At 39.5% G+C, this 11,809-nt stretch overlaps 1 protein-coding gene across 6 annotated transcripts in view; it reads right to left on the reverse strand.

Moving 5' to 3' along the window:
- Nucleotides 1–11,809, reverse strand: part of RIMBP2 (RIMS binding protein 2) — a gene marked incomplete at both ends in the record, with an annotated part of 125,106 nt that overhangs the window by 8,676 nt on the left and 104,621 nt on the right. For 3 of the 6 annotated variants that reach the window (XM_080628353.1, XM_080628355.1, XM_080628354.1), the window contains 3 exons: nucleotides 4,274–4,391; nucleotides 10,263–10,421; nucleotides 11,659–11,808. In XM_080628353.1, the coding sequence (XP_080484479.1) occupies nucleotides 4,274–4,391; nucleotides 10,263–10,421; nucleotides 11,659–11,808 (427 nt within the window). Of the gene's footprint in view, nucleotides 1–1,102; nucleotides 1,256–4,273; nucleotides 4,392–6,070; nucleotides 6,797–10,262; nucleotides 10,422–11,658; nucleotide 11,809 lie in introns of all 6 variants that reach the window. The other 3 variants (XM_080628350.1, XM_080628352.1, XM_080628351.1) reach the window with 3 other exon arrangements.

Genomic DNA, 11,809 nt, shown 5'->3' on the forward strand with positions numbered 1-11,809 from the left:
TCTGGTAAAAGCACTGCCTGTAACAATCTGACTCAGCCACGTTTGCTTCAGTGAACCAGAAAGCAATCTCTTGATTAGTTCATCAGCCACTTATCTAATGCTGCCAAGAGGTAAAGCTGTGTATCATACACGTACACACAGAATCGTGTATGTAAGTTTAGTCTTCGGATGCAGCCAGCCAGATTCCCAACTGATGCACAGTCACAACCACAGCTGCATTAAATTTACCGCATATACACCAACATACACAAGCTGATGATCTGGTTGGAAGTCAGTCAGATTTGTTTAAAACTCAACATCAAATTATGATTACACTAAAATTTCAGGACCCCTTTTGTTTCATTGCAGATACCAACAAAAAAACCCCTAATGCCTTATGTGTTTCTTAGTTGTATATATGGCCTGGGTTGCTTCTATGGGTTAACTGTTTCACTTCAATTTAGTGTGTTATGAACTATGAAAACTGAGATGTTGATCATGTGATGATTTCATGTTGATGAAGCAACAAATACTATCAGTAGTAGGTATAATTGCCTTAGTTATGTAACACAAGTTTCTCATCATGATGTAATTATCCCTAAAAATAAGAATATTTTTTGTCTTCAAGTGACAGAGTCAAAGTCCTGTGTGGTCACTGAAAAGATCCCAAACATTCATTTAGCCCAAAGCTGTAAATCAGGACAACATTTGAACTGCTTCCTATTATAGGGCATTGGGTTGTGATATACCAGCTACTGTTTGTCCCTGCCCAGGCTGTATGAATCAAGGGGAAATGTGGTCATATGGATGGATGCTGTTCAGGTGTGTACAGTACATACTGACTGGCGTTAGTAGCAGCATAGCTCCACAGAGGTTCATGCAATGCACTGGGCTTAGGCTCAGTCGGGTATGGAAAGGCTGCACAGCAGTGTCAGGACAGAGGACTAAGGGCTGTTTGTCCCTTACAGCTCAGCTGGAGAAACTTACCTGGGAGCAGACAGGACTCAAGAGCTAGGTTCCCCTGGCATTCTGCATTGCATGCAATGTTGTCATACAGAACCCACACTTGTTAACACGCAGCTCTACAATGTGTCTGTCAAAGGAGGAATAACGTTCGGCATACCGTATCTAGATTCAGAGGCCATGGTACGCTGCTGAGGCCATTTCTTGTGTCCACCAATGCTGCGATAATAAGCTTCTTCTTCTACAGGTGAAATATTTCCCTCACTACCTGACCGAGACCGACCGCCTTCACTGTTACTGTCCATTGTAATTTCTATGGAGAAAAAGGGAATGATCTATTAAAACATATTGTATAGTTGCCTTTGCGGAGGCTCCTGTGGGCAGGCTTTGCCTACCTTTGGTTTCTAACTTGCATATAGTAGGACAGATAAACACTGCATAAGCTTTGCCAGATATCTCAGCCTCTAGAAATCCTTCTTCAGGAGGGGTATCACAGAAATGTGCATCTTCTCTTTTTAAAGCATCTGAGTTTTGTGCTTTTTAAAGTTCACACACTGTAAATATCGTTTGTTAAGTTGCTGGATAGGAATCATCATTTATTACGAGGTTTAAACAATCCTACCTGCCAGATCTGCAAGGTCAAGAGCACTGTAAACTGTGTTTCACCTTCTAAAGTATCAACCTAAAAACAAAAATTAATTCATTTACTTAAATCCTACCTGCAAGAAGATACTCAAGTATTTACAGCTTAACGGAGAAATTACCTCAAAGAATATAAATTTTGGAACATTTTGGAGAAAGATTTTATCATTGAATCCTAAGAACATTACATTTTGAAAGCCTTCCCCGCTAATTAAACTTCCCAGAGCTGCCTTAAGAACTTCCCATCACTAAGGTGACCCCTTTGTTGAATAACACAGCAAAAACTCCAAGCATGCATGGAAAGGAATAAGCTGCTGCCAAGAAATTTGGAACCCGTGGTTTTAAGCTGTATGCTGAGACCAACACCAGTTTCATGTATTTAAGCAGTTTTAACTTTGGCTCAGTTGTATTTACTTCCTCCTTTCCCTTTATTTTACTCTGCTTTGCACTTTGTGGAACTACGTATTACAATGATGCAGTTATAATAACTTCCTTCTCCAAAAACCACACTTGCAGCCCTCGTTCAGGGTTAACTTCCTCTGTCAGTGGGAGTTCTGAACAGTGGGCTCAAGTTTCTACAATGCACTACTATATGCTTTTGTGTGCCCTGGTTTTACCACATTATCTGAACTCTTAATACATCTCTCATCTTCCAGGGTTCTTCTTTCTCAGCAGGCTTACAGGAAGCAGGCTTACTTTTGTACAGAGTTTTATCAAGTGTTTACATTTGCTTCACTTGTCCTCAAAGTGATTTAATACAGTATGATGCTGAAAGTGAGAAGTACTGCATACAGACCTTTCAGCAATTTTAATCACTGGCCTTTTAGACAGAAATTAGGACTCACACTCTCAACCACATAAGGCCTTTCAACAGCTTCACAGCAAACCATTTTTATTTGTTAGCTACTGGTTTGCTTGTTGCTTGTTGCTTCCTGGTTTGCTTGCTACTGGCATTAGACAAAATTTTAACTTGTTCCTTATGGAACTTCCCCAAAGAGCAACTGTGGGTTGTACAAAATACAGAATACACTGGAAGAAACAAAATCTGAGATTTTTTTCTATTTATGTCTTCGAGCACAAACTATCAGGAATTAATTTCTTTATGTGATTCCTAAGCTATTGCTATTGAGCTACTGAGCAGCGAGGTCAGAACTTAGTGGTTTCCATGTCCTGACTTCATTGATATAAAGTGAACCTTTCTAAATAAAATGAACATTAAAAGGAACCCAAAGGGTTAATTCAAACCTGTCTACTCGCTATTCATAGAAAAAATGTTTTAGTAAACAACAGAAAGAACTTAGACACAAAACTTGCTTTAAGTATTACAAATATAAACCAGAATTCTTTAGTCCTGAGGGAAAAAAAAGGCTGCTTTCAGAGAAAAAGGACATGAAAATCTAATGTTCTTCACAGCAGCATCCAAAAGCTACTTGGTTCAGCTAACAATAACCTGTCACCAGAAGCTCCACAACCAGCCTGGAGCTGACTCTCCCCCATTTCAGAGCAGAGTAACTCCTTGACATCTGTGAAGATCATCCTGGTTTACACCAGGGTGTGGGATGACAATCAGTCAGCCTCAGAACACTTGTGCTACGTTGAAGACACTAAGACAGCTTCATGCATTACAGCTGTGCATGTTTTCTGATCTATGGTTTCAATAATAATAATTATTATTATTTAGTAGATATCAAATAGTTGTGCTCACTAGAAGGATTTTGCTTTTAATTTACAGGACAGGCATTTCAGTGGGATTCTATGAAAAGGGAAGAATACTCAATATTTAAAAATGAAAGCACTCCTTAATGATCAGTTTCTTCCCTTCTGATAATTCCCATTTGTGGTGTCACTTATTCACAGAAATGTCGGGTGAGAATTGCCTGATGTTGCCTACAGCATTCACAAATTAAAAGTTCAGGTTAGGGACAGGAACCAGACCAACTTTACCTCTTCATGGAGTGAAGTTCTGATAATAGCTCACAGAACCCTTCCTGCATTGGTTTCTGCATGTATTTCCTGGCTTTCAGTGTGAATGTTTCTTATTTGTCAGTATAGAGTGCAAGTTTTAACAGATAAGTATTTGTTCACAGTGTCTTGATTCCATTATCTTTTCTGAACTACTTTTTGGATTTTCTGGTATACACCAGCATATAGTTTAAGTCATGAGTAAACCAGAATAGGAATGATTCTGTAAGAAATACCTAATCTAGTAAATATATGCAAGTTCCACAAACTTGTTACATTTAAGAGCTTCCATTTTCCCATCTAAATTCCAAAAAGTAGTCAAGAAAATGGAAAGTGAATGCAAAATGACTGTTGATGAATGGAAAGATGGATGGCTGAATGGATGGCTGAATGGGTATATTTGTTTTACTGACCCTATAGCAGCCTGCCTGCAAATTTCTTCTTAGGTAAAATCTGACAGTATCTAAGTTTAACCAAGCTTAGAAAAGCTCCAATATCCACTAAATTCAATGAGAAGACTCCCAGTGATGTCAATGGCTACTGATTCAGCCCCCTGTGAGACCCCAGAACACTCATATTTAGATGGAGATGGTTTTAGTTCCATTTCATCCCATTTAAACTAAGAGGAACCCCCGTTCAAGACAAGTGTCTGATGTTCCTTTTTTAAGGACCACCTTCCCAACTCTGAGCTGCAAAGAACAGAAATGCACCGATCTGTCCAACTAACCAATGGAAGGGACCAACATTGGTCGAGACCTTTGTGGCACTGCACTGCCATGAGAGGACCTTCGCCCTGCATGCTCCACCCTTTCAGGCCGTCCTGCAGATGATGGATTACCTAAAAGCTAGAAGACAACAACAGAAAGAACAGGTTTGTAAGTTACATGCATGGCAATATTATGGTTACATGGTCGGACATTAATCAGGTCAATCACATTTGGAAGCATAAGCTCTAAAGGCAACTAAACTTAGTTTTTAACTGAAAGGTTAGCTGAAAAGTAAATACTGTTGCCTTGCAAACCTGCAAAAGAAAAAATGGTTCCTTGATTTATGGCAGAGTTTTGTAACCAGCAGTCACACATCAGAACAAAAAGAAAAGAAAAGAATAATTTTTGACATATTCTTTTGCCTTTGTTGTTGCTGCTAAGATGATGTTACAATCTCTTGAAGAGCAGTACAATCAGTCATGAGAGCTGTGTAGACTGGCCTGCACTGAAAGGCAAGCCTTTCTTTGCATTCAGCTATAGAGCTTTGTCCAGTTTGCAGCATGGGAACAAGTGTACATCCTTCTGTTCTTTGAGCACACTGCTTTGCTATAATGGCCTTCGGTTGTTAAAGCCTTTTAAAGGTCATTGAAATATGTAGAAGGGAGTGTAGACACTTCATCTCACATCACAGCTGGCTCTTTCTGTTCACTACCCTTGCAGAAAGTGTTGCTATTTTAATAACAGAATGGTACTATTTAATGCACTCCAGAGCATTTATCATGCAGTCATTGAGATTAATACAGCTTGGGCACCAATTTCAGTGGGCGAATTTTTTAAGGATCATTTCAGCATAAACTGCTAGGCTAGAAGAGCAGGCAGCTGGTTTCTACACATTAGATTTGAGGTTTCCACTGTTGCAGACTGAGAGGGTAAAGAACTTGCTTTGGTCTTTAGGGAGCAGGGAAGCCTATGGATGCATCTATCAAAGCGTGGAGACTCTTCTATAGATTAATGGACAGAAATGCAAATAGGCAAGATCACACAGAGGCATCCTTGAAAGATATGGAATGGCCCTGGCCTCTCCCTTTGGAAGAAGCTGTTTGCCTGCATCCTCATGCAGAGATGCAGTCTGCAACTTCAAAGGCAAGAAGAGATGGTCTAAAAAGGAAGGCAAAGTAGTGACAGTGCAGATAAGGTAGAAAATGGAAATATGATGAAGCCTGTGACTCCATAAATCTGGGTCACTGTCACACTGGGGGGAGAATCTTGATTCTTGTCCAGAGATGTTTCATGATAAAGAGCATATCCTGACAATTCTGGGAATGAGGTGAATAAAAACAACATGATGAAATGACATCCTTGACATTGAAAAAAAATCAAATAAAAAATGACTGATGAAACATTTTTCCAGTTAAAATGAAGCTTTTTTAAAAAAGCAACATTTAGATGGGCAAAATAAAGAAAAACAGTCTTTTGGAAGAATTATAGTTCAGCTAACCCTTAATTAAAATTTAGATTCAGTTGTCCTTTAATAAAAGCAGCCATTATTGTAATTTGTTCTGTGGGAAAATCATTGTAAAGCAAATTAAACTGATTGCAGCATGACACAAAAGAGGACTGGAAAGAAAAATGTGGAATAATAAGTAATGAAAATGAATGGGGAGGGAAAAAAAAAGAGGAAAAAATGTAGCAGAGAGGTCCAAAAGATGGACTCTAAAAATTAACTGAGGCAGGAAAAAAAAGGAGAAAAAAGAAAAAAGAAAGAAACCAGACTGATTTGGCAAGCAGATGTTAGAAGGAAGATTTATTTCACACACCAGAGAGTCTTCTGCATCTCTGTGGGATGGCTTTGCAAGTGGACCAGCTGCCCTAGAGTCAGCCATTTTTAAGTCGGTCTTCCAGCCTCCCTGAGCATCTTCATTAGACACATTATCTGTTCTAGCGCATTTCTGAGTCTCATACTTTTTCTCATAACTGGGCTTGACCTGTTCACTCCTGGGCTCTACAAAGGAAGGACCCAGGTCACCAAAATCCTCTTCGATGCTGGTTTGTCTGGTTAAGGTTTTCCTGCGAGCAAGCAGTGGCCTCATGCTTTTCCTGCACGAGCAGTTAGCAGTCTCTGCACAACAGCTAGATGCAACGTTGGCAGAAACTGAATCACAAGTATATCTGAAATTAAAGCGAGATTCTTCTTCTTCACTTCCACAGTCTAGTCCACTGTCTGGGCTCCTCGATAAAGACCGGCTATATTTACATCCTTTGTCGTCTGCAGCAAAATCCTCCATGCCTGAAATTCTGTGCTTGGCTGGGTACCAGACGTTGTGCTGCTGGTCTTGATTGTAGGGCCTAGGTGGTCTAGAGTCTCTAGCTATTGTGGAATTCTTTTTATAGGGCATACCTAAACCCTGCTTGTACAGCAGTTCAGAGTATTCACCATCCTCTTCAGCTACTTCTGGAATACTGAAAAGCTTTTTACTGTGATGTATCTGCTGTGAAAAGTCAGGCTGTTCCAAATAAGTGGCTTCAGTGGTCTTACCGCACTCCTTAAAATTATGTAATGTTAAAAACCAGACAGGGAACAAAGAGTGTGTGACAAAAATAAAATGGGAGGGAAAAGGGAGAAGAAAAGAAAAATAAAGACAGAATTAGTTTAGAGCAATGGCAAACATAAGACATGCAGCTTATTTAGTGAAAAGGATGTCATGCTTTGAATGAGAATCTGTGAAAAATAAAGACATGATTAAGAAGTTGCTGGATGTCAGATACAACATGAGAAGTCAGTACAAACAACTGGGTGATGCTCTTAACAAGAATAAACCCATGCATTTAAAACAAAGCAATAAAAGCTGCATACAGGTTCCAGCATGGTGAATGAGAATGGCATTAAAACACAGCACTAATGCTTAGTATGTTCCTTGCCCCATGCCAAATTGCAATGTGATTTTTCTTTGTAACCAGAACCCATATCTGAGAATTAAAATTCTGCTCTAGCAAGCCTTCTTGCTTTGCATCTGTTAAAGCATCCTATGAATAGGGAATATTAAATCTCCTGCCAGAGGAGAGCTATTCTGCAGACATCCTTTGTAAAACACCTGCACCATTTTTACAGCTTGGCTTCCACAGAAAGGACCCTGAGAGGCAGCCTGCACTGACAGCACTGCCATCAAACCTTCATAATCTCATACCTGCTTGATAAAACCAGTACTTGAAATCAGCCTATTAGCAGAAGCAAAAGTCTCTGTTTATACCAGAAGTAGGTAAAAACTACCCCAGGCTGGCTAAAACAAGCATTCAGAACATGATCGACACATTTTGTAATTGTCTTGCTACATTTACACAAACACGGGTTGGTGTGACAAGAGAATCCTATGCAGTGTCTTTGCTGGACTTTGAGAGGAGCGAAAAATGATGCCGGAGGTGTCAGTTTCGACTGACATGGTTTATAGAGGCTACATGATGGAGATCACCTCTCCTTGTACTTTACTCAATGTCCAGATCAGGTAGATCTCTGGACACAATAGCACCTATAAATAATGACAAGATCATCTTGGAGACTTCAGCAATACTTCTCTTTCTGAGCATATTAAACTTCACTGGGTTTTGGACATCTTCCTTTTTCAGGCACTAGGAACTTTCAAAGCTACTTTATATTTGTTTCATCTATTTTCATTCCTTTTTGAAACATGTATCACTGTCCTGGGTTCAGCAGTAGCAGTCATTTTTTCTCCTTCTTAGTAGCTGGTGCAGTGCTGTGTTTTTGACTTTCGGCCTGGGAACAGAGCTGATAACACCGATGTTTTTAGTTACTGCTCAGATGTTTAGCCTGATCAAGGACTTTGTGAGTCTCATGCTCTGCCAGGGAGGAGGGGAAGCTGGGAGGAAGCAGAGAGAGGACACCTGACCCAAACTAGCCAAAGAGGTATTCCATACCACAGCACGTCATGCCCAGGATGTAGAACTGAGAGTATCCGGAAGGGCTAGAATGCTGCTGGGTGGGGGAGTTATCGGTCGGCGGGTGGTGAGGTGTTGTATTCTCTTCCCTTGTTATTTCCTTTATCGTTATTATTATTGGTGGTAGCAGTAGTGATTTGTGTTATACCTTAGTTACTAAGCTGTTTTTATCTCAACCCAAAGAGTTGCATTCTTTTGATTCTCCTCCCCGTCCCTCCAGAAGCTGAGGGAAGAAAGGTGGGTGGGGGGGAAGTAGACTTCGTGGTTCTAATTTACGGCCTGGGCTTAAACCACGACAATCACTCTTGTGAAACTTTTGAGACAAACTGCCATAAAAGTAGAAAAATTCAATAAATATGAACACGGTTAGTTTTGACTGGAGCTCAAACATCCCCCATTTTAGAATGCAAGATCAGGTGAGTGAGTTGAATCTTCCCTTGATCACCCATGTCAGCCTTTGTTTAGGGGAACCACTGGACTGAATAATAACCTCCCAATAAAGCGAATATACCTGCATGCAAAATGTTTTCTTGGGGCATCTATTAATTTGGGAGAGAATTCTCAATTACAGCTGCAAGGCATGGCTGGCATACTTTCAGATGCACGAGGAACAGGAATCTGCTGACATCATGGAAAATTCAGCAAACACGGCTTCATTTCTTTTGTTAATTACTGCTATTGCAAAGGGAAACTGCATCTAGTGAAAAAGGGGAAATTACCGAGCACTTTGAGAGCAGAATCTGACCTGCATTTTCTATCAGAAATCATATCAGCATCGTGGGCCATATCCTCCAAATGAGATTCAGACATCCATGACTCCCCAGGCAGTATTCATATACTGAATTCCAATTCTGCAGAATGAGTCAACCAACTGTACCCTTCCCATACACTACTACATACGAGAAGGCTGCCTGCAGACTTGAACAGGTCTGAAATGATTTGCTACACCAATTAACAGTCTGAACCTTTCTTTTAAATAGCAACATTGGCAATACTAATTTAAAATCAAGAAGTAAATATATTTTCTGAAGCATAAAGAACAAGAACAGTCTAGGGATAATTCACTTTTTCCCACAGGAAGGGGACAGAAGAGGCATGCATTAAGATTTAATTTTCAACCTTTATATTAGCAGAATAATAGATTATTTTTTCTTTTTCAGAAGTACCTGTCTCATTTCATATGATAGTATCAAAGAACTGAATAAAAACAGTTACAAGAATGGTCAAAATTCTTGTATGCATGAGAAACTAGTATTGGGTTTTAGTTAACTAAAAGCATACAGGGTGAAAAATCAACCTCTGAGTTTCCCTGTAGTTCAAGTCATCCAACTTTCTACAAAAACACGATTTAGTGTAATTGCTAGACACATTAAAAGCAAACACAATTTACATGCATTAATATACTATGGGAAATATATATTCTGTATTGGGTAGGTTCAACATTCTAAGTGTGCTTTAGTTGGTATGCTAAAGTTGTCTTTCAGGATGAACATTGCTGTGCAGTGTTAAAGCAATATTTCTGATAGGTGTTTCCTGTCTCTCGTGATTCCTTGGAGCACAAGAATCTCTAATAAAGCATTTCTCAAACAAAGCTGACCCAACTCCCTTTCTTACAAGCATGCTTTAAAGCCTGTGGAGGAGATGGGACTAGTACTAAAACAGGGACAAATTACTCAGACATTTAAAACCTAGATTGTTCTTTTACTGTATGTATGTATGTTTATATAAAACTCCCTGCTCAGAAACAGCTCACTGTCTGGGTAGCACATGTTGTAGTATACTGTTGTGTGGACACAGGAAAGGTCCCCAAGTATAGAACAGAAATTGCAACTTCAACAATTACATATAGGAAAACAGTCAGTTAGTTAAAAGATCAGCTATCAAATAATGCAAAACCCAAAAGCAATACATGTATTACTTTTCATCATAAACAAGGTTCACCCCAGTTCTAGGACTACAAAACAGTGTGGTCTGCAAAAATCCATAACTAACAGAAATGCTTGAAGAATCAAAGCATGGAGGTCCCCCCAAGGTTTCTCTACAGCTACACTTGTTTACCTTAAGCGCATTGTGTGAAGTCACACTGACTCGTCGCCTTCCTCCATCCTCCAGCTGCATTTCTGAGTACAGCTCTTCCTCATCTTCTTCCATAATATCAGACAAGTCAGAACCTCTGCTGCTCTCCGTATGGTACTCTTCACCATGGCAATAGTGAGGCTAATTGACAGGATGAAAGAGAAAAATCTTTACTGACTGTAAAGCTGAAAATCCTTGTTTAACACCAACGAGGACTAGAGCATATCCTAGGTTTGCATAGCAGAGTAATAGTTATATATAAATTACATCATGCAGCTTGCTGGTCTGTTCCAGTGGAGAGATCACATTTCAATTTTTTTTGCTCACTTATGCTCTCAACTCAAGAAATCCAATCTTAATCCCATAGGTGATCCAAAAAGGATGCCTGCACTGACAGCACCCAACCTAGTTTTAGTCTTGACTGAATTCCTTGATTCTTAAATCATGAGGTCCTTCATGCATCAGTGCACTTGCTGACCAAACTGTAAAGGCCCTAGGATAATTCTCATATCATCTACTCTTCACAGATGCTTGTTACATCACATTGTAATTTAAAAGTGATCAGCATTTAATTCTTGCAGGATGTTACCACCATTGTATGATATAGCCAGCTAATGACACTTGAAGCTTTCATTCTCTCAAACAGGAGTGGCCTCTGTAAACATCTAACAAATCAGATCATGAACAGAACTTAATATTTCCAAATTTTCAAATGGAGTCGCCTGTCAGATTGCAGAGGAATATTTGAACAATCAGATATTCTAGAAGCACCAGAATTCTAGAAATTACTGCATTCCTTCCTCCCCCAGTACTAATGAAGAAAAGACTTTAGATAGGGAATCAGCACATGGAATAGCAGTTCCTTCTGGAAGATACTGGCAGCACATGGCCATGATAATGAAATTAGCAAGCTAATAATTTCTTATGGAGAAGGCCATCATAGATGAGATTTCTCCAATTTTCTTCAATTATTTCTTCCCTAACAAACCCAGCGGTAGAAGTGAGCATTTTTCATAAACAATGCAAATGAGCAATTAAAATACAAGTAGGTGAAGCTATAAAATAAACATCTAATAATCAAGTTACACTTAACACACTGTAGCTGTTTGGCCAGACATAATTTCAGCGCTATTTCTCAAAGTGCATTTTTTGACACAGTGTTTTAAAGCAATGAGTTCTTTCAGCCTTACATGAAAACTAAATTTGAAACCTAATCAGATCTGAGAATACTTGCAGCCACAGAGATTTCACATCTAGCTTTGAGGAAATTCCTAGCAGATAACAGAGCTTAATCTTTTCAGGCTTCAAAGAATTTAACTTCATCAAGCCCTTGTTTCATGTGAGACACCTGAGACAGTAAGAAGACCAGGCTACTTACTTGCTTTCCCAGTTCTGACCCTTTCAGGAAATCATCAACTGAAGCCCCTCTTCTTTTGACATTAGGAGAATCATAGCCATCTTCCTCCTCATCTGAGTTGGCATAGTGGGCTGCGTTACTCCTTTCGCTAAAAACACTCCTCCTCTCCATC

Source organism: Psittacula echo, assembly GCF_963264785.1.
Source record: "Psittacula echo genome assembly, chromosome: 13".
NCBI lineage: Eukaryota > Metazoa > Chordata > Aves > Psittaciformes > Psittacidae > Psittacula > Psittacula echo.